General features: G+C 37.3%; 2 protein-coding genes across 3 annotated transcripts; one reads left to right on the forward strand and one right to left on the reverse strand.

Moving 5' to 3' along the window:
• Positions 2335-8904, reverse strand: LOC105165179 (ABC transporter B family member 11-like). 2 transcript variants are annotated; one of them, XM_011084098.2, is made up of 13 exons: positions 8590-8904; positions 7737-8174; positions 7449-7503; positions 7174-7349; positions 6821-7042; positions 6473-6711; positions 5816-6341; positions 5364-5637; positions 4253-5139; positions 3907-4173; positions 3532-3795; positions 3147-3440; positions 2718-3074 (listed from the first exon to the last, which is right to left on the reverse strand). In XM_011084098.2, exons 2-13 carry the CDS (start codon positions 8073-8075, stop codon positions 2718-2720), a joined length of 3900 nt encoding a protein of 1299 aa, XP_011082400.1. In that variant the 5' UTR covers positions 8076-8174; positions 8590-8904. The 2 variants fall into 2 exon arrangements, with proteins under 2 accessions (XP_020549922.1, XP_011082400.1); XM_020694263.1 differs by lacking the exon at positions 8590-8904 and having other exon boundaries at positions 2335-3074; positions 7737-8075.
• Positions 19954-22844, forward strand: LOC105165182. The gene is made up of 4 exons (XM_011084103.2): positions 19954-20479; positions 20721-21292; positions 21908-22423; positions 22511-22844. Exons 1-4 carry the CDS (start codon positions 20251-20253, stop codon positions 22634-22636), a joined length of 1443 nt encoding a protein of 480 aa, XP_011082405.1. The 5' UTR covers positions 19954-20250; the 3' UTR covers positions 22637-22844.

The raw sequence follows: 23094 nt of genomic DNA on the forward strand, positions 1-23094 counted from the left end.
AAGTCCAATATTAAAAGCCCTTTAATCCAATTAAGAGATCCGAACATCTTCATCTCTCCATCAGTTTATGAATCCAATTCATAAATCGGACCAAGCCCAACAAAATTAATCTAGTTAATTTTAGTGACTAACTTAAAATTATGATTAATTCAATTAATTAAATTTCAAGTCATTCATCCAATGAATTGGTCTAAATAAATAATCCAATCATTTATTCTGTCCAAAAATTAATTTTGTCCAATTAAATTGATTCGACTCGTGTAAAATTAATTTCAAATTGATTCCATCCCGTTATAGTGGTAGGGTGTGATTCTTTAAGTTCACTTTCAACTAGATTTAGGTGTGTTTCCAACACGATTAATTAAATTAAATTTAATTAATTATTTTTTATTATCTCATAACCAAAAAGAGCCCGTTACCATGGGTGACTGTCTAGCAACAGTCAATAACACTAGAGATTAGGTGAATATAGATGAACATTTAGGCAACCAAATTCATACGAGTAAGGTTCTTCCTTCAACCGTCCCTCGGCCTTAGTCTAGGACATGGAATTGGATGTCGGTTCCCATTTTGGATTAGGCATCTATACTTAATAACTCGAGAGACTACTCGTTTACCCTACTAAATTATCACGGGAAAACCTATCCCACTTATTCAGTCATTGTGGCCATAGATTTTCAAAAAAATGTGTCACAAAGTGTATAGGAGATGCTATTGTCACGATACTGATAGGGGACGGATTCTTTCTTGAAACACACCGTCCTCACTACACATTCTGACTGCAGTAGATAAGGCTTATAACGTCTGTATCTTTCGACGCAGACATTGGTCGCCAGATCTAAGTTGCAGCCATCATATGCATGTGACTGCCATAGTTCCTCAAGTCCGAAGACTAATCTCGTACTACCGGAGTCGAGAATCTCAATCATACTCACCAAGCTTTAGGAGACTTCCATATGTAGATTTTCGCAAGTTAGCTCAGTCAGTCGACTACCTTGCGAACCAACCCATTAAATCTGCATAAACGACCTACATCTCCTGCCAACGAAACACGGTTGCAGTACTTAGTGCAAGTCTCTATAGGATACTCAATGCCTGTCTCGAGGTCTCGACTTAGAACATTTCAAACCAATTCTCAAGGGTTGGTTTCATGGCCGCCAACCAATATGCAGCCTAACCCCTTGGATTTATCCGTTTGGTCTATGGACTTTGTTGTGCAGTTAAGTAAATATTAACACAACAAAGAATCAAGCCATAGTTTGAATGTTACTTTTGTTCAAAATATAAATATTATATTACATCGAAGTTGTCAGAAATAGTTTTACAAAACCCCAATCCGATTGGTTTTCTGGTCACATATTCTAGCACGTCTGACGCCACAACTCCCCCACCAGCTCCACGCACAGTGTCTGACACCATCTACCTTATTCGCTCTCTTTTTTTTAAATGTAAGTTGAGTTGGCATGTTTTCATCGACTTTGATGGATTTCGACCGATTCATATTAGGTTTGACCACCTTGATTCTAATGATTGTTGAATATTGGGTTGGGTTAGTGGACTCGCGACTCAATATACATTCATATTTGATATAGAGTTTGAGTCTCCCAAATGCATGTCGGGAAAATGACCACTCTGGTATAAACTGTATTTGAGATAGAGTTTTTAGTCTTTCAATTATATATTGGGATATGGACTCTTTTTTGGGATAGTGTTGAATACACCTATAAATAGAGTATTAGTTGTAATCAAAGAAACTCAAAAACACAAGTTCGATAAAAATTAGTTGATCACAATACTCCCCCAAAATATGTTCTCTCCAAATAGTCTTTCTATTTTTTTCTCTACGTTCTTTCTTGGACCATCACCATAAACTCTTTGGATTTGAGGTGTATAAATTAATGGGTTACTCTAATAGTAATCTATCAACGCGAGCAAGGTATGTTCATGGTTTGCACAAAATTTGGAGCAAGATCCAACATGGGAGAATCTTGAAGACTTTCTTGGACCATCACCATAAACTCTTTGGATTTGAGGTGTATAAATTAATGGGTTACTCTAATAGTAATCTATCAACGCGAGCAAGGTATGTTCATGATTTGCACAAAATTTGGAGCAAGATCCAACATGGGAGAATCTTGAAGACGTTCATGGGATGATCTTCAAAACAATGAGAGAATTAATGTGTTTGTGATCCAATCAAGACATGGGCTCGTAGACGAGCTATATCCAAATACATGGATCAATATACTTCCACTGCTAAAATCCACATATGCGCCAATGCATTAATGATTAATTAGCATGCACATAATATATTATTTATCATATGCGTGATCGTTTATTTCCTAAATCACCCAATGTTATTTTCCAACAATGCTCATACCCAAACAGCCTCAGGTCCAGTTTACGATTTAATCGATCGAACTGGCGAGTCCAATCCGAATTTAAAAACATTGCTTGTGTCTCCTATTTGTATTTAGTTTGACAGATAACATGAGTGGAAGAGGCTTGAGTACAAAATATAGTTGCCAGCTTGCCACCATTGTACGATGGACTGGCAAAAAGCATAAAGACTTAATTCCTACAAATACATAGGGAAATATAAAGAAATTGGCCAAAAGAAAAGCAGAGATACTGATCGGAAGTTAAATGCATTCATCTTCCTTCCAATCCACTCCTAATTGTTAATCAGAAACGTTTCTCATGAGGAAACATTTGGATTAAGATGCAGTAGTTGTCATGTTAAGTGCCAGTAGTGATGCGTAAAAGCCATCTTTGATGTTGATTAGAGTTTCGTGCTTCCCTTTCTCAACTATGACTCCATTTTTCACCACAGCAATCACATCTGCTGCTTTGATTGTTGATAGCCTGTGAGCCACAATAACTGTAGTCCGGTTGACCATTGCTCGATCAAGCGCGTCTTGAACTATCCTTTCAGATTCAGCATCCAGCGCACTTGTTGCCTCATCCAGTAGGAGTATCTTGGGACTTTTCATGATGGCTCGTGCAATGGCCACACGTTGCTTCTGTCCACCGGACAATTGAACCCCTCGCTCTCCCACCACAGTGTCATAACCCTGCAAACGTTCTTGCAATGTTAATAACATTATCTAAGAAAAGTCTGAAGAAACTCAGTTGTTATATTTGACCTGATGCAATCCACTGATGAATTTGTGGGCATTAGCGAGCTCAGCTGCAGCTATTATTTCGGCCTCAGTTGCATTTCCTTCCTTCCCGTACGCAATGTTGGCACGGATTGTGTCATTAAACAGAACTGGTTCTTGGCTCACCAGTCCCATCTGCTGCCTCAGCCATTTCAATTGGAACTTGTGGATCTCAATTCCATCAAGTGTTACATGCCCTGAATCAGGATCATAAAACCTTTGCAACAAAGATATCACGGTTGATTTCCCACTTCCACTCTCTCCAACCAAAGCAACTGTCTGAATATCAGATGCATGCAACAACATTACAAGTCCACATAGAGAACAGTTTCTTCATGTGCCAAAGAAATCATTTGAGTAAATACAATACCTTGCCATGGTGGATTGTTAAGGAAAGATCCCGGAAGATCTGGATGTCAGGCCTAGTTGGATACCTGAAGCTCACGTGTTTTAGTTCAATTTCTCCCTTCAGACTTTCTAATTTCATGCCAGATTCATCACTTGGATTGATCTTAGATTCTCTGTCAAGAATGGCAAATATGGAAGCAGCCGCACTCTTAGCTTTGCTTGAATCTGGAGCAAACGAACTTGATTGAGAGATAGCTATTGCTGCCATAGTTAGAGCAAAGAAAACCTGCAAAATCCCTCAACTTTTGAGAAGCATTATCACCTAAATAAACCAGTGTTCTTGTCTGCATTCTTCACACAAGATCATATATTAGAGATAGGTGAACTGATTACTTACACGGAACACATCAGAAAATGTAATTTTTCCAGCTTCAACAAGTCGAGCCCCTGCGTAGAAGCTTGTGGCGTAGACCAGAAATAATAATGCAAAAGATAAACCAAAGCCTACCCCGCTAATCAATCCTTGTCTAATCCCGTTTCTCATAGGACCTTCACATTTCTTTTTGTACATTTCCATGACCTTCTCTTCTGCACAGAAGGAAGCGACTGTCCTTATACTCCCAACGGCATCATTAGCCACTTGACTTGCTTCCTCATACATCACCTGCATCCATTTAGTTGAATTCAAAAGCTGTTCAAGTTTAGTTGGAAAAGTATAGGAAGACAATGAGTTTTAGTCGAACCTTCGCATCCGCGCTGAACCCTTTCATGAACTTGATCTGTACATATCCATTCAATCCTATAAGAGGTATCATAGCAAGTATGATGAGAGCCAACTGCCAACTAGCTGCAAAAGCAATAGCCAGTCCAACAGTTGCTGAAGATAAATCTTGAACTATCTGTGCCAGTGCATCACCAACTAAGGCACGAACTGTGGCAGCATCAGCCGAGAGCCTTGCTCCAATCATCCCACTCGAGTGCTCAGGCTCATCAAACCAACCAACCTCCATGTTAACCACCTTCTCAAAGCACATTAATCTAATTCTCCTGATCAACTTCTGCCCTGCCACACCAAAAAGATATGTCCTTGCTGGATATGCAATTAATGACGCGCAACCGAGGACCACAAACATGAGTGCCCAAAATTTCGAATCCTTGCGTAATTTATGTGGTGTCTCAAAAAATGTTTTGATAACACTAGAAATTAAGATACCAAATATGGGCATTATTGCACCATTTGCAATGGCAGATATGGCTCCTGCCATCAGTACAGGTACCTCAGGTTTGTTGAGATAGGCAAGGCGACGAATAGGGACTTTTGGAGGTCTTCCAGTTGTTTTTGTGGAGGTCTCATCTGAATTTTCTACTGCAGATTCAGAGACATTAACTGTCACAGGTAGACCAAATGTGAGGGACAATGATCGATGACGACTGCTATTTCCTATTCCAGATGACCCTCGACTGATGGAACGCATGAATGACATTCTTTGACTTGACTGCTGGCCAGAATCCATGGTGACGTCTGATTTTTCTTTTCCGTCAACTTGTTCTGGGTCTCTATTTTCTTCTTGTAAGCGTATGAGCTGAGAATATGCACCCTCAGAGTCCTGGAGCAGTTCAAAATGTGTGCCTGCACATAGAAACTAGTCAATTCTCCTTTTTCCCCTACGAGAATTATGAGGTGGAGCCATACTTTTGTTGGCAAGTTGTATTATGTTCCTCATCTGGAGGAACTAATACCGATGGATTAAATTCAATATGAACTGTGCAAATGAAGCCAGATGAAGAATAGTCAATCATGCTAATGCGCTGTATAGTTCTCTATCTCAACAGAAATGCAGAAAGACTGAATACCTTGCTCAACAATCTTCCCTTGATGAATGACTGCAATCATATTGGCATTCTTAACTGTGCTCAAGCGGTGTGCAACAATTATAGTCGTTCTATTTACCATAATCCTGTCTAGTGCCTCTTGCACAATTCTCTCAGATTCTGCATCTAGTGCACTTGTGGCCTCATCCAATAGTAAAATTCTTGGGTCTTTCAGAATCGCTCTAGCTATGGCAACTCTTTGTTTCTGTCCACCGGAAAGCTGGGTTCCATGTTCACCAACCATTGTATCAAGTCCCTGTAGGAAATTCGGCATTAAATCTCAATTGCTTATTCATTTGCTTCTAAAATTAATACCAAAAGAAAGATGCAGCAGAATGTATGTTAGTCAATACATATGCTCATTGTTATCAATAAAGCATATGCAAATTCAGAGATGGGCTAAAAGAGGCATATAAATTCAACACTAAGAGAACCTGGGGCAGTTTATCAATGAACTTTGCAGCATTTGCCAGTTCTGCTGCTCGCCTGATTTCCTCAACAGTTGCACCATCCTTGCCGTATGCAATATTTTCCCTAATGCTTGCTGTAAAAAGCACCGGTTCTTGGCTGACAAGCCCAATTTTGGACCTAATCCACTTCAGTTGGAGCTCCTTGAGATTGATTCCATCAATTAGGACTTGACCATCTTGTGGATCATAAAATCTCTCTATCAAACTTATCACAGTTGATTTCCCACTCCCACTCTGTCCAACCAAAGCTGCAGTCATTCCACTGGAGACGAAGAGAGAGAAGCCTCTGAATATTTGCTCATTTGGTCGAGCTGGATAGCTAAAATGGACATCTCTGAATTCTATGTCACCACGAATATCTTCCAATATCTTCCCCCGTGTGTCGTATGCATCTATTTCAGGTTTCCTACTGATAGTTTCAAACATCTTGAAGGCTGCAGCCTGACCTGCAGCAAATGCAGTCATGCAAGGAGATGCCTGCCCCAGAGACCTATATGAAACAAGCAAAAGATATAAGCCATAAATGACATAGAAAAAGTCCAGAAATTTAATAAACCTATTCAAAACTTTCTAGAATAGCATACATGTTTTGAAGTTATAAGAGTTCAAAGAATCACTCACATGGAACCTGTTAACACAGCAACAATCACATTGATCACTTCACCACCTGAATAACCCTTCTCCAAGATCAGCTTTGCACCAAACCAAATAGCCAAAGCATAACTGCAGAATACAATGAACATAACCGAGCCAAGCCCCAACCCACTTGCCCACCCTTCATGTACACCAGACTGGTAAGCCTTTACAAGGGACTTGTCATAGTCAGCCACAGCTTTCTTTTCACCTGTAAATGAGGCTACCTGCATAGATGACAAACCAATATAAATCTGCAAGGAAATATAAAGAGCTACGCTACATAGTCTATGTTTGGTTTTCCTCAATGTATGTACTAAATTCTCTGTGACACACCGTTCTGATGGAGCCAATTGTCTGTTCAACCACAGTTGCAGCCTTAGCATATGCATTTTGTCCGCGAGATGCCATCTTAGATAAGACTAGAGACATGACTCCACCAGATATCACAAGCAGAGGAATAGATGACAACATGACAAGGGTAAGAAGCCATCCTTTGATAAATGCAATCACGAATCCTCCCACAAATGTTGATACCAGCTGTATAAACTTTCCAACCTGCAGGAGGATACAAAAGCGCAAAATAATGAAATGAGAACGAATGATGTAATCTTACCTTAGACAATGTCAATGCAGGTTTCTATTGAAAGAGGGATTATTAGGTATCAAAAAGTAATGAGGAGCAACACCTTCTCACCCATGGCATCTTGAATTAGAACAGTGTCACCAGACATTCTTCCAACTACTTCTCCTGTATTAGTTTCCTTATCAAAAAATGCTACATCCTGTTGTAAAATTGTTCTCAAATAAAGACTCCTAATTCGTGCAGCCTGCCTTTCCCCAGTGATCATCCAGCACGAAACCTCTACAGGAAATCAAAAGTGTTTTCCTCATTTATTAGCACCTACAATTCAAATATTTTGTAGGATTTCCAGTTTCATCTAGGGTGTTTATGCGTACTTACGGAGAAATGCTGCTGCACCACAACCCATAGCCAAATACACAAACTTAAGAGCAACCTGCAGCGTGAACCGAATAAAGTGAGTAAAAGAACATTTAAGTTCAAGAGGAATGCATGTCAGATGAGTCAAGAATGCAAAAGAGAAAGGTCTGCAACTTATTACCGAACAAGGTGGACACTGAATCAAAAATATGAATATTTGAGCAATTTCATAAATACTCATGCAAACTGATCATAAAGAAGTCTGAAAGCTTTGGCTAACTAGGAGCTGGAGACTCCCCTTATCGTTACCTTTGAAACAACTGAAACGACATCCTTGCTCTGGTTCTGCCCGAAAGAATCAATCAGTTCCCCGAAAAGAATTGTCATAAGCGGCAGACACAATCCATTCCCAATGCCACCAATTGAACCAACAATCATCAAAATTTTGTCCATGGAATCAGCAAAAGTGAACAATTTGTAAAAGGGGACCGTGTTTGTGGCCTGCTTCTCCTCGGCCTTATGTGAGTCGTCTTTGCTTCCTTCCACGTCATAACGTCCCTTGACCTCTGCTTCCAAGGCATGAGTTCGAGATGTCGACGCCTCATCTCTTGCTGTACTATTGTCATCCAAACCGTTGTCTGCCGTCATTTCAACTGCTAGCTTGTTCAACTTCTGAGTTGTATAATCTATATCTACTCAGTCCTGGTTGCGGAATCCAAACAATACCTATTGCCACTGCTGGGAATGCTGTTGGTAGAAATATAGAATATCAAATCAAGACTGTCTAATCTCGTCATCAATCCAAACTTATCCTTCCCAGATATGACCAAAACAAGAATTGAAATAAAAAAGATAAAAACGGGAGAGATCAACAATATAACTAATTATGATATGATCTTTTCCTTTTCTGGAATTTTCCCATGCATCCACATCTGCAGACCCACTAAAAGGTGGTAATTATATGAAAGTGGAGAATTAAATATTGCCTTTAGTCACTTTGTACTCACGTTCTTCCAGACAAAAAAAGATAGAGAGCTCATACAAAATCTAACTCAAGACAGCAACCAAGTTTAGTCAGATAAAACCCACCACATTATTTGTTTGTACAACGTCAAAAGTAGAAGAAAGAAAGCCAGAAAAGAAGTTGAGGCAAGAATATCACCTGCTTCTGCTTGTAGTCAGTATATATCGAGGATGGATTGATTCCCCCTGAGCTTCTGAAACTAGTACTGCTTCAGAATCAAAAACTCTGAGCAAATCAGCAATGCAGAAACTAACTTTTGTTTCAACTCATATGTATAGGAGGACAAATTCTTGGTTGCAAATTTTCGTTGCGCCCAAGCTGAAAACAGTAGCTGCTTGATGAGCAAGCAGTGAATAGTCAAACCTTGAACATGGATCCTCAATGGGGAGTTCTCCCAAAGATGAAGAATTTTCCGAGATATTGTCAAATTACACCAACTCCCTTGTCATTTCTCTTTCCTTGGACCAAAAGAAACCATCAGATTTATTCTACTACAACTGTGAGGAACTCACCTGCCGCCACTATCTTTTTTCTTTTCCTCAAGTACGTAATCAAGATGTTTGAATATTGATATATTGTACAGTGGAACATGCATTATTCCACTCCATATGATGCAGGCATGGGAATACAATTCAAAAGTCAAACTTGATCTTGCGTAGCTCTCACGATTCACGTGTGCCTAACCTTAGCCCGTACGACTTATCAAATCGGGATCGGGGGCACCATACCGTGTCCATACTGCTCCTGCCAAATTACTTGTTGCATTCCCGGGCCGGAGTTGGGTTAAGTTAAGTGCCAAAAGGTTAAAAACATTAGGCTTAGAACTATTAATATTTAATGATTAACTTGATAAGTAAAAATATTAAATTACTATAATGATATAAATGTAATTATTAATTCTTATAAATATGACGAGGGAGGAATTGAAATTTACGAAAATACGTGTTCTAAAAGTATTGAAAAATCATTTCATCCATGATAAAATCTTGAGACTTGAGTAAAAAGTTACCAAATAAAGAAATGTATGACTTTTTTAACAACTCGTGTAATGAATAATAAAAATTGGGTACAAATAGTAAATTTCTTTCTATAGGTTCACATATTCTTTTGGACACTCTCTCTCTATAAAAACATAGAAAAATAATTTGAAGAAACTAAATTTAATTAACCTGATAAATAAATAAATTGTAAAATCTACAAAAGAAATAAGTTGGTCGAAAATCAAAATACATGTAACAGTTTAATCGAATTTGCTGAAACAGAAATAAGAATGGGGGTGGGAAATGAAGAAGAAACAGAGGTTGAGGAAGAGAAATCTCGGTCCACATTTAAACTCTTCATCCAACGGTTCTCATTTGAAGTCGCGTTTTCTGTTCTAAAAACTACGTTACCTTCTCCTCTTTTAGATCCTTGCCCCCAAGGATAAAAATCTGGGAATCTTGCTGCAATTTCATGGTAGTCCTCCCACGTAGCTTGTTCAGGGGATGCGTGCGACCATTGAATCAACACTTGAGGGACACCTACATTGTTCCTAGGGATCGGTCGTCTAGCAAGAATGGTTGCTGGATATATCTTGTACACCTCATCCCCAAATTCTGGCAACTCCAATGAAGGAAAATACTATAGCTCCTATCTTCTTTTTCAACAAAGAAACATGGAAGACTGGGTGTATTTTGGAGCCAGGGGGCAGCTCAAGTCTGTAGGCAACCTTTCTTATGCGTTCAGTTACTTTATAAGGGTCAAAATGTTTGGCAGACAACATAAGCCTCTTCTTCATTGTTACAGAAGTCTGCCTATAAGGCTGCAACTTCAAAAAAACTTCATCCCCTACTTCAAACTCCCGTTCGGTGCTCTTCTTGTCAGCTTAGTGTTTCATTCTCTGCTAAGCTAAATGAAGGTTCTCCTTCAGCAGCTGCAAAGTCTTGACTCTCTCTTGCATCAGCTCATCCACTCCAATGTGGTGACTTTGTAGATAGGGACCAATAGACTACTATTGAGGTTGATAACCATACAAAGATTGGAAAGGAGTGGTTTACAAGCTAGTGTGGAAGTTAGTGTTGAACCAAAACACAACTAACATAAGCTATTGAGCCCATTTCTTGGGTTTTTGGTGGCACATGCATCTGAGGTAGTTTTCTAAGCACTAGTTTACCATTCCTGTTTGACCATCACTTTGGGGGTGATAGGCTGAAGACATGTCTAAGGATACCCCACATAATGTGAATAACTCCTTCCAAAATCTAGTAGTAAACACCTTGTCTCTGTTTGTGACAATACTTACAGATAGGCCATGCAATTTGTAAATGTGATCAAAGAAGAGGTTAGCAATAGATGAGGCTGTGAAAGGGTGTTTGAGAGCCAAAAGTGAGAATATTTGGTTAATCTATCAATAATCACCAATATAGAATCTTTACCTTCAGAAATTGGGAGCCCTTCTATGAAATCCATTCAAATACAAGACCATGCTTGCTTTGGAATAGGCAATGGCAGCAGCAAGCCTAGATAAGGCTGGTTCTCATGCTTAGCCCTCTGGCATACCTCGCATTCTTTGACCCATGTTTGAATGTCATTCCTCACTTAGAGGAATACTATCAAATTTACTTGGCTAATCAAAGAACATTATGTCTTGAATTGTTCAGCCGTTGGTGTAAACCAAGACAATGGTACCCCCACAATACCTTCTCTAATATCTTTGCTTCTCACGATTGTGTCCATTTTAGCCCTAGACATCATCTTGGATTCATAAGTGTTTTCTATTTGAAGCAATCCGTTATCACACTTATATAGGTGATCTCCTATACTTTACTTGACTTAGTATAGGAATCTTTAAAAACTTATAGCTTGCCCTTTACCCTTTAGCTAACAGCACTAAACTTTCATAGGAACATGAAGGAGTAAAATTCCAAGTGCTTTCACAATCTTTATAACTTAGTTGTCCCATTGAACTAAGATCTTGGAATCTCCAATCAACAAGGTTGGGTTACCACTATAAAAATTTTATTATCGGATTTTAATCCCATTCCCCTCGACGAACCATTGAACTAAGATCTTGGAATCTCCAATCAACAATGTTAAGTTACCACTATAAAGATTTAATTGTCGGGTACCCCATTCCCCTCGACGAACAATATACTTGATCTCTAGAAAGGCCTTTTGCTAATGGATAAGCTAAATTATTCTTTAATTTTAAATAGTCAATAGATATGATTCCACTCGACATCAATTGTCTTATGATATTATGTCTTTGACGTATATGTCAAGATTTACTATTATACATATTGTTTTGTGCCTTTTCTATAACCGACTGACTATTGCAATGTACCATAATTGCAGGCACTTGCTTTATCCAGTAAGAAATGTCCTCCCAGAAATTATGAAGTCAATTAGCTTCTTCTACAATTTTATTTAAAACTATAAATTCTGATTCAATATTGAAATGAGTTATACAAGTTTATTTTAAGGATTTTCATTATACTGCATACATAAGACTATACAACGACCTGACAAATCTCCAAACATTCTTTTCTTGGCCAGGAACGATAACCTTTCCAGATTGTTCCATTTAGATCTCTTCATCTAACTTGCCATCGAAAAATATTATCTACCGTCAATTTAATTTTTCCTTGAAAAACAATTTCGCAGTCTTAGTTGGCTATATATGTTGTTTATTGTATCACACAAGTAATTGAGAAAGTGGTTTCTGCAAAGAAAATCCCCACATCCCCAGTCCTCATGCATCTAAAGTAGCATTTCTTTCGGGCATTAGTTTCGCCTTAAAAAATAAAGGGGCTCCCTTCACTAACTAGGTTCAAACGTAGTGAGGTAGAACGACATCTTTTTGATGCCATCACTTAAAGTCGTCGTCGGAGAATATCTCTTGTCTCTACTCTTGGGTAGTAAATGATTGTACTACAATAGGTTGGACAACCACAGAAACTGAAGTAGCAGTCACCAATTCAAAGACTTTATAATACACAATCGTGAATAATTGTCTTAAACTTGGTGCGGAAAATATGGGATATACTGGAGTTGTGTATTATGAATTCGAAATAAGAGTTAGACTCTTTATCTTTAAGACAATTATTGCCTAGCTTTAGTGCTAACGGAAATGGCAATATGTCTCTCACGATGCAACGACTTAAAATCTCAAAATAGTAGCACTACGAACTTTGAGAACAACGAACCCAAAAATATTTAGAATTCTCTTACTAAAACTATACTTGCAAAAATATTTTTATTGCTTAAAATTATATAAATGAATAGATGATAATGAAGTGAATAGGGGAACTTATTTATAGAAGTTGGAAAGGTATCATCAAACGGACATATCCAATTAGACAAGATGCCTTTGAAAGGTTATAACATTTCATTCGAATGAACACATCATTTAACCCAAAGAACATATTATTTCATTCAAATGGACACACCATTTCATCTAAAGGGTTTCACCCAATAGACATATCATTTCAACCAAAGGATACGCCTATTCGATTGATTAGATAAGTTGGATGATGATTGGACGCCATCAACCATTATCTACGTGTCACAAGTTTGTTATGCTTTTCATATTTGAAAGAAATCGGTATGGCCTGGGAATGCGGAGGAAGCGTGAAATAAAAAAAAAATTAAAATGGTTCAAAGGAGTGTTCCCTTTGAAATTTTCAGGCGTTCGGTGCTATAGGATGAAACAAAAGGTATAAAAATATAACATGAAACTTTACCTTTTGTTTCTTTAAATGAGCAGCAACGTGCGTTGTTTCCCTTTTCGTTCCTCTTTCGTTCATTTTAGGATTCAAATTAGAAATTCCTCTAATTTATCCACACCACACTATGCAATGATGTAGTTCTTTTTCTATTGCTAGATAGAACAAAGAACAAGAAGAAAAACAACTCCAAACAAATACTATTTTTTAGTGCTTTTGAATTGTTTTATGTTCTAACTTGAATCAAATTCATTATAGAACAAAAAAGAAAATATTTTGATAGATAAATGGGAGCAAATTTTCGTGGCTTATATGATAGGTTATGTTGGATAAGTGTGTAGCTTTGTATATTACATACAATTGAATTCAAAATTCAATAACTACCAAGCTTGCCTGTAAGGCAACCTATATACACACATGCATATAACCTTCAACCATAATGAAATAACCACTCCATCATGTTCACATGGTGAGGGGGTTCAACTCCTTCTTAATTTGCTCCAACCTCCCTTCGAATGGACTTGAACTTCAAGTATGCACCGGGCTTGATATAATCAAATTAAATCAAGCCCAATCAAAATTTATTGGACAATAATTAATTAAATTAATTTTAATCCAATAAATTTCAAAGATTTATTTAATCTAATTAAATAAATTTAAGCCCCAAAACTAATTAATTGATCCAATTAATTAATTAAGCCAAACTTAATAAATTAATGTACTTAATTTAAAGGTGTTAAGGAGCATATAAAAATGGACTAAAAAGGAATGAAAAGTGAAGATGAAGGAATGGTAAAAGGATTTGGCTTTTCTTTTCTTTTTTTTTTATTTAACCTTTTAGTCATTTGTTTAGTGAATATTTCAGAAAAATAACCTAATGCTTATATTGTAATATTTTCTTATGTATGAGCTGCTGCAATTAAATTTCAAATAAAAAATTCAATGCCTTTAGGTTTTTTTTACTAAATCCTATTAATGAACAAGACCAAAGTTGAAGTTGGAACTTTGCCATATTCACGACATAAGATGGAATTTTTGTTAAGATATTTGATAGGGCTATATATATATTTTAACATGTGTATTAATTTTTATATGGGCTTTGTCAAGACATTTGATAGAGGTAAATTATAGGGTCTTTATATTTTTTCATTTAAACTATAATTGTTTTTATATTTTGGTAAAGTGTAAATTTCATAAAGTTGAGATGGTAAATTGATCAAAAAAAAAATCTACAGCAAAGTGTAAAATCAGGCGTAGTTCGAATAATAAATGTAATTTACCCTAATTTATATTATAATATGTGTTGATTACATTGTGGCTTTAATTCTTGGAAACAATAAGTCAGCAGAAGAACTTTATCGACATCTTTGCATCAATGAGTCAGCTATAATAAAATTCGTATTGATTCGTACCTAAGCCTTGGTTCTTGACAATAATAAGTTGAATCTTAGTCGATATATATCTTGACAATAATAAGTCGGCTATAAAATCTTGGCCAACAAACAAAGCCCATTATGCAATTTCTGTTAACGGGTTTATTCGGTGCCACCCTACTTATTCACTTTTGTCATAAAAAAAAAAATTACAAAAAAAGCTTGAGGTAGCATTCACTTTCCTAAACTAAGTGTAACACTTACCTAAGGATAAATACAATTTTGGTCGAGCGAAGCCACTTATGCAGTTTTGGTCCTAAAATAATTTGAGGTTACAGTTTTGGTCTTGAAATTGTTGTTTTTTCGATGTTTTTAGTCATTCCATTAATAAAATCGTTAAAGTTAATGAAAGTTTTATTTAAAGGGAAAAATAGCCATTTGCATCCCATTTGTGGTATTTTTTCAAGCATTGATCCAATACACAAATGTTTCCCATTTTTTTTCAAATTTCAAGAGAGAAAAAATAAAAATAAATAAATTTAGGCAATAAATTTTCTAAATAATCTCAACAAAATATTATAAAGAACTTATTTTGTTTATAATGTGATATGTGCAATATATGTGTAACAAAAAATATTAGTTTTATCATATTTATTTTATTGTCTTTATAATATTGGCTTTTACATATTTATTTTATCCATATATTAGGAAAAATCAGAAAGAAGGACAAAATAAATAAAAGAGAAGTTACATTTATGATTATGATTGTATAAAAAATTTATTGCTTAAATTTATTTTTGATTTTCCTCTCTCTTGAAACTTAAAAGAAAAATGGGAGAAGCGAGTGCATTGGACAAAACTTTGGAAAATACCACAAAATGGAAGGTAAATGACTATCTTTCCCCCTTCAAATGAAACTTGTATTAATCTTAACGATTTTATTGACAGAATGACTAAAAACGTTAAAATGATAACAGTTTGAGGACCAAAGTGCAATCTCAAATTATTTAAAGGCAAAACTCACTTTTGGTCCCACTAGATAGGGCCTTTCTCACTTTTGGTCCCGCGCTTTAGGTGCTCAACACTTGTAGTCCCAAAATCCTAATTTTTTAACACTTTTAGTCCCGCGCCATTAAAAACTTACGGAAATGGCACGTGACTGTCACGTGCCGTTAGTCTGTCGCAAGATTGGCGCTGAAAACAGACTGCAATGCTTGTGTACAGTGTTTGGAGGGAAATAATGGCGCCAAAGACACATTTTTTTGCTATATATATATCCAAACAAATCCACAAACACCACACTACATTCTCATCTTTTTTTCATAGGCCAAAAGATGTCACAAACATCTCAAAATTCTTCAAATATTGAATGCTATTGTCAGAAAGCTGCTCATTTGAGGACCTCGTGGACAAATGACAACCCAGGTAGAAGGTTTTATACTTGTTCTTCGAGGAGAGGTAGAGGTGGATGCGGATTTTTTATGTGGTTTGATCCACCAATGTGCGTAAGAGCTACCGTAATAATTCACGGTTTGTTGCGCCGATTGAATTTGCAAGAAGAAGAAATTCAAAAATTACGTCGAAGAAATCAAATTTTGATTTCTGTAATAGTTGGATTTTTTTTGCTGTTGTTATGTATGTTGGTAGCTTGAACAATTAAGTTATTATGCATTATTTAATGTTCTTATATATTACTAGATAACCTTTTAGTAATGGTCAATTATGTGTAAAATGACTAATGGATATGCCCTTTTTACAAGTAATTATAGTTTATGTTGTGTTTAAATGTGTAAGGATAAAAGTAATAAAAATGCAAACTAAATTGCACAAAAGCAATAAATTAAATTGCAAAAAAACAAGAAATATACTCAAATGCACTGGTTTTGACAAAAGTGACAAAACTCTTCTTACAATACCTAGCAATATTTTGTTCCTTGAAACTTCACAAATTTTCCTTACCAATACAAGCAAAAAACCTGATGCTATACAAACAAAAAATGGCTGCCAACAAGTCATCAAAAATATGTTGCTATACAAGCCAAAAAAGTTATTGCCAATGCATCTCATTTTGCCTTCTTAGCTATTTTCTTCTTCTTCTTTTTAGTTGCATCCAGTGCTGCACTTAAGTTTGTCATTGTGACAAAATTCAATCCTCCAATGTGTTGGAGGCTTGTCACTCAGCCATTCAACCAATTTAGGATCTAGTTTAGCAAATTCCTCCATTCTGAAATAAAATCCACTCACTGTTGTAGCCTTTGCAGCACTCCACAATGCTTTTTTAAAAGCTAACCCTCTAAATCCAGCAATTTTCATGTTGCCATGCAAGTGCCTAACACAGAATCTATTATCTGCCCAGGAAACACACTTTCAAATGCAGGAATCAACCCTTTTTGTTTCTCACTAATAAAAGTGTATGTGTCATCCCTCACAATATGCAAATCATCCTTTAACAATTCAAAGAACCATTGTCATGATTCCCTAGTTTCTCCAGAAACCACAGCATAAGCCAAAGGGTACAAATTATTGTTTGGGTCAATAGAAATTGCAGTTAGCAAAGCACCTCCATAGGGGCCCTTTAGATGACACCCATCTACCCCTATCACATGTCTACAATCAGATAAAAACCTTTGCCCAAAGCATCAAAGCACACATAGAATTTAGAAAATTTTCTCTGCCCATCATCCCCATCTGTCATTACCATCATCATTCTGGACCCAGGATTACTGCTTCTTAATTTTGATGCATAATCCCACAAACAATCAAATTGATCTTCAGCTTTACCTTCAATTTTGTCAATTGCTTTTTTCTTTGCTCTGTATGCTTGGTTTCTTGATACATGACACCTAAGTGCTTTAGTCACATCCTTTCTAAACCCCTTCACATTCCTTTTAGAATCTGTTCTGAAAGCATCTTCATATTTGGTTGACAACCATTTGCTATTCACATTAAATGATCTAGCACATTTATGCGTTGGGTTATACTGTTTGATTTGGAATGTACTATCTTCCCCAAATTTAAGGACATGCATTATCCATTGACACCCATCCCCTAGACACTTAACATAAACTCTTCTTTTATCATTTTTGAATATTTTCAAACTCCTCTTTGTACACACAGCATGATTGTGGATTGCCTCTCTCAGTTCTGTTTTATTACTAAATACCATCCCAATTTCAAAGTGAGGACCATATTTATTTCCAGAATTGAAAACATGATGAGGTTCTTTTTTCTCCTCATCAGAACCAACAACAGAGTCAAAATCATCTCCACTTGAGCATACATCATCACTTGATGTTATATCCTCTTTGTCAGATGATTCAACCTACTCCTGACCACTTTCCTCATCCCCACAACCATTTGAATCATCACCCTCCCCATCATACTTAGAGTCCTCTAAACTATCACTCTCATCATCCCTTTCCCCTTCACTTACCCCATGATCATCATCACTTACCCCAATCTCATCATAATCACCTGCCCCATTACCCTCCCCCTCATTATCATCTGCATACATATCCACTAGTCTGCAAACCTCATCCCATTCTACTTCATTCAATTCAGAATCATTCTCATCATCCACTACTACCCCCTTCCCTTTTTGAAAATTTGTTTGCATTTGGGGTTCAACAATTGGGTTTGAGGAACCAAGCTGACTATTTGGGGTTTCTACGCACTCCAGATACAACGTAAAAATTCTGTTTTGGGGACTGTATGCTTCAATAAATTTGATAATCTCAGTTTGATACTTGAGTTATATAAATTTGTTCATGTATAGTCTGTAAAACTGTTTAGGTCCCATGTAACCCAATTTCTCACCAAGTTTGTTCAAGTACTCCACAGTAATTTAAATACATCCACAAAGTCAAACTTACTTTTAGTCCCACCCACATATTCAGGTTTAGGGCTACGAATAATTGAACCCCCATGATACATAATGATAGTGATAAAGGGTTCATTCCCTAAAAAATATATAAAAAAGAGAGAGCTTTATAAGGAAAAGTGCAACAGAAAGCAGAATGAATGATAGTAACATTACGTGCATTGCAATCCCTACTAGTAGAGCTTTATAAGGAAAAGTGCAGCAGCAAAGGATGAATGATATTTGTCCAAAATTGTCCAAAATTGTCCAAAATGATATAAGAAAAAGTGCAGCAGCAGCATTGCAATCCCAAACAATCTGGATGAATGATATTGTCCAAAATGCATCAAAGGAAAAGTGATGAACAAAAAGCAATGAGCAACAGAGATTCCCTTTTCCCCAACAGAACAGACTATTTCACGTAATCACCAGATTGTGCTCAGCAAATAAATGCACAAGACTACTTAAAATCCCTAATCCTCCAACATATTTCATCAGCCCATGGATCACCAGATTGTGCTTCATTAGGATATCGTTGAAATCGTAAAAAGAGTTTGCAAGTTTACTAACCGTATTTGTCGTACTTAGGGTCTGGAAAATTAACGAGAACTTGGTGCCTCAAGCTCATCTTCTTCCGACACTCTTTGCTCCAAATCAACGAGAACTTGGTGCCATTCTTCACTGGGATGATTGTTTCGTGGATTTGGGGGATTAGGGATTTAGGGATTTAGGGATTTTGTTTTGTGGATTTGGGGAAAAGGAGAGAAGAACGTGTTTTGCCTAAAGTTTGAAATGACTTACCAGTTGACCTCAATGGACCATAGCAGCTGACTAACGGCCCGTGACTTGTCACGTGCCGTTTCCGTTAGTTTTAACGGCGCGAGACTAAAAGTGTTAAAAATTTAGGGTTTTGGGACTACATGTGTTAACCACGTAAAGCGCGGGACCAAAAGTGAGAATGCCCCTATCTAGTGGGACCAAAAGTGATATTCTGCCTTATTTAAAAATCAAAATTGCACAAGTAGCTTTGTTTGAGAACCAAAATCGCAACTATCCCTACTTATCTCTCTAGGACTAAATATTTGAACAAAATTGCCCTTATATTACGTATATTTGTAGTACAAAGGGTTTTTCTTTTTTCTTTTTCATTATTTTGCATCTTAAATTCAATTAAAAGTTTGAGAAAAATACATCTCAATTATTATAAAGTAAAACATAATTAGTAAGTTAAGTAGTTCAAAAACATAGAAAAGTTAAGTAGTGAATGAGAACTCAAAAGACTTTAATGTATGAGTTGTCAATTTATTTTATAAAAGTATTTTCCTAAAAGTATTGTCAATTTATTTCTATAAAAGTGTACATGAGTTGTTATATTAATTTATTACTTTTCTTTTAATTTAAATTCTTTATTTATCATACCTTCATTAAAAATATTTCTTTACTTAAACAACAATTTGATAATAATATAATATACAAAATATTAAAATATATTTATTCATGGCCTAAAGGCAGTGACTGTAAGGAGGATAAGCATTACAGTTTTATTAATTTAGGGGTGAATGCTACTTTATACATAGTCGGTCAGGGTGCATAGCGTATTTAACCAAAATGAAAAGAACCAAAGAGGGGGGGATTTTTTATACGCCTGCAGCCAAATGCGTCAAAAAGCAAAAGTGAAAGGTCCTGTTACATAATGGGGCCGTTGAAGAGTTGGCGACAGAAACACACGGATACATCATACATCACAGTGGGTCGGCAGAAACAACCTCTGCAAGCTGAGCGACACTTGAGAATCTTTTATATACTCTCACTCCTTGGAAGTTATTGCTAGTGTTTGTTTCAACTTTGAAGCCCAGCAAGGAGAATGGGGCAGCGTGTAATGTACAGCACCATTCTCCCACTTCTTGTGACGGCAAATTGGTTAGTGCTCCCCGGAGTTTCCTCTGCCAATGAGACCTCAGCTGTGGGGGATCCAGGAATGCGGAGAGATGGGCTGAGAGTGGCATTTGAAGCATGGAACTTCTGCAACGAAGTTGGCCAAGAAGCCCCGGACATGGGCAGCCCCAGGGCTGCCGATTGCTTCGATCTTTCAAGTAAGCCAAGAAAACTTTGACACCGACTTCAGTTTTTATTACCGATATATAGAGCGCACTTGGTCTCGTCTTTATTTCCTCTCCTTTTAGTTTGTTCTTTTTACCAGACAAGAGAGTATAATATATTGCACATTCTCCCCTCCCATGTAGATAAGTTGACATTGGTTTCTTGATTTTTCCCTACTTGTCTTTCATTTCTCCGGAAATTTGGTCTTGTCCTGAGATTATGATGTTTTTGTAGATGGTTCTCTAATCCACAAAGTCACAGAAGCTGACAACAAACTTGGTGTTGGGGTGTCATTTCCGGGTGTGAGTCCAAATGCTTTAAACAATCCAGACCTTTACGCCGTGGAGAAGGAGCTGTATCTTGGCTCACTCTGTGAAATTTCAGACACCCCTAAACCGTGGCAATTTTGGATGGTGATGTTGAAAAATGGCAACTACGACACCAATTCTGGTCTCTGTCCTGAGAATGGTAAAAAGGCACCACCTTTCAAACCAGGCAGATTTCCATGTTTTGGAAGTGGATGTATGAATCAGCCCATCCTCCAACATCAGCCTACAGCTCTAGATGGGAATGGAATTATGAGGGGTGGGTTTAATGGCAGCTATGATTTGAACTCCACAGCTGGAAGTACGGTTTCTTATTTTGAGGTGGTATGGGAGAAAAAAGTTGGGTCTGGGGGTTGGGTGTTTGCTCATAAACTAAGGACCTCAACAAAGTACCCGTGGCTCATGTTGTACCTGAGAGCTGATGCAACCAAAGGATATTCCGGCGGCTACCACTATGACACTCGGGGAATGCTAAAAACAGTAAGTGTAATATTTTCGACCAATTCACACCATGTTATGTTCACATCTGTAGCTGTAGGTTCTCTCTTACTGACTCTGAGAGGTTTTGTGTGGTGGGTTTACGTCCTTGTTTGTCCAAAACTACTTTGCAGACAAGGTAGTGCATTAATGATTGAAGTTATTAACTGGTCCGAATTGACTCTTAACAACTCCTTTTAGATTGCGTGACATATATGCTTTTCTATTCTATAAACCGAGATTAATTCAGCACCAAATGTTTGTTGGAACCAACCGCAATTAGGTGGTGGACAGTTTGCTTGTCGTTTATGTCGCATTATTCCTTAACGAGTTTCATAATTTTATTTTATTCTTACACTTTATGAATTTATTTTTATAATAAGATTTGATAGTTTGAAGCTTATAAGATGTTTTAAATAAACTTTACCCAAACACCCTCTTCATCTAATCTTTGCTCCACTTGCATATCAAAGTTAAGCTAAAACCCTCCATTTCTTCATAATTTCCTTACGGATGGCTCATGTTATTTTTCTTTTTTGTTTGTAACCCCGGGTCAATCATCTCTAGTTGGAGGCATTGTGCTAATAGTTGTGTGTAAAAAACGAAATTCTGTTGCAGCTTCCAGAGTCTCCTAATTTTAAGGTAAGATTGAGCTTGGATATCAAGCAGGGCGGAGGCCCGAAGAGCCAGTTTTACTTGATTGACATTGGGAGCTGCTGGAAAAACAATGGCGCCCGTTGTGACGGAGACGTGCTAACTGATGTAACCAGATACTCTGAGATGATTGTCAACCCAGAAACTCCTGCCTGGTGCAGCCCCACAAATATTGGCAACTGCCCCCCGTACCACATCACTCCCAACAACACCAAAATACTGAGGACCGACGCCGCACACTTCCCTTATGGAGCATATCACTATTACTGTGCCCCAGGCAATGCCCAGCACCTGGAGAAGCCATACAGCACTTGTGATCCGTACAGTAACCCACAAGCACAAGAGTTGCTGCAGTTGCTTCCTCATCCAATATGGGGGGAGTACGGCTACCCTACCAATCAGGGAGATGGTTGGATTGGAAATGGCAGAACCTGGGAGCTCGATGTTGGAGGGCTTTCCAGTAGACTTTATTTCTACCAGGTAAGCAGCAATCCACAACCTTCTCTATAATTTTCTTTTACATTTACAGGAGCAAAACATTACATCTTCAAGTTATTCCAATTTCAGGATCCAGGTAGCCCTCCTGCAAGAAGAATATGGACCTCTATTGACGTGGGAACTGAAATTTTTGTCAGTGATCAGGAACAAGTGGCTGAATGGACTCTCAGTGACTTAGATGTCATTCTGACTTAATGAAAATCCATGAGAATCATGTCCAAGCCCTTTACCCGCTCAGAACAAGAAAAAACGAGCTCAGTCGAAACTATGCTTATAATTCTTTTACTAACAGAAAGCATGCCCAAAGGATCAAAAGTGGCAGCATGATAGTTTGATCTCACAGCAGTTGTATTTTTTGGAACCCAAAAAAAAATGTGAAATAGGAAAATCTGTCTTGTTTTTCCTTAAGGACCTCAATTTAATTATGCTTCCTTTCTTCCCCAGATAACTTTCTACTTGTTGATTTCTTCTGAAACCCCATAAACTAGAAATTTTCTGTTGTCACTAATCACATTTAGGCTTGGAAGAGTTGACAAAAAAGCTAAACAAACCAAATATGCATCTGGTCAGTTACAGTTGCTGGATAAGGGGGCATCCTTTGGAGGAGAAGAAAAGAAATCACTAAGCTGCTATCACTGGAGGCACATATGAAT

This window comes from Sesamum indicum, linkage group LG6 (genome assembly GCF_000512975.1).
Source record: "Sesamum indicum cultivar Zhongzhi No. 13 linkage group LG6, S_indicum_v1.0, whole genome shotgun sequence".
NCBI classification, from domain to species: Eukaryota; Viridiplantae; Streptophyta; class Magnoliopsida; order Lamiales; family Pedaliaceae; genus Sesamum; species Sesamum indicum.

What these genes read in the sequence shown, in the direction of transcription:
- LOC105165179 (XM_020694263.1), bottom strand. Translation starts at nt 8,075, where the DNA reads ATGACGGCAGACAACGGTTTGGATGACAATAGTACAGCAAGAGATGAG. An exon ending in CATTTTCTGATGTGTTCCGT is followed by an intron (nt 3,796 to 3,906) that starts GTAAGTAATCAG and finishes GGGATTTTGCAG; the next exon opens with GTTTTCTTTGCTCTAACTAT. An exon ending in TCATCAGTGGATTGCATCAG is followed by an intron (nt 3,075 to 3,146) that starts GTCAAATATAAC and finishes GAACGTTTGCAG; the next exon opens with GGTTATGACACTGTGGTGGG.
- LOC105165182 (XM_011084103.2), top strand. Translation starts at nt 20,251, where the DNA reads ATGGGGCAGCGTGTAATGTACAGCACCATTCTCCCACTTCTTGTGACG. An exon ending in CTCGGGGAATGCTAAAAACA is followed by an intron (nt 21,293 to 21,907) that starts GTAAGTGTAATA and finishes ATTCTGTTGCAG; the next exon opens with CTTCCAGAGTCTCCTAATTT. An exon ending in GTAGACTTTATTTCTACCAG is followed by an intron (nt 22,424 to 22,510) that starts GTAAGCAGCAAT and finishes TTCCAATTTCAG; the next exon opens with GATCCAGGTAGCCCTCCTGC.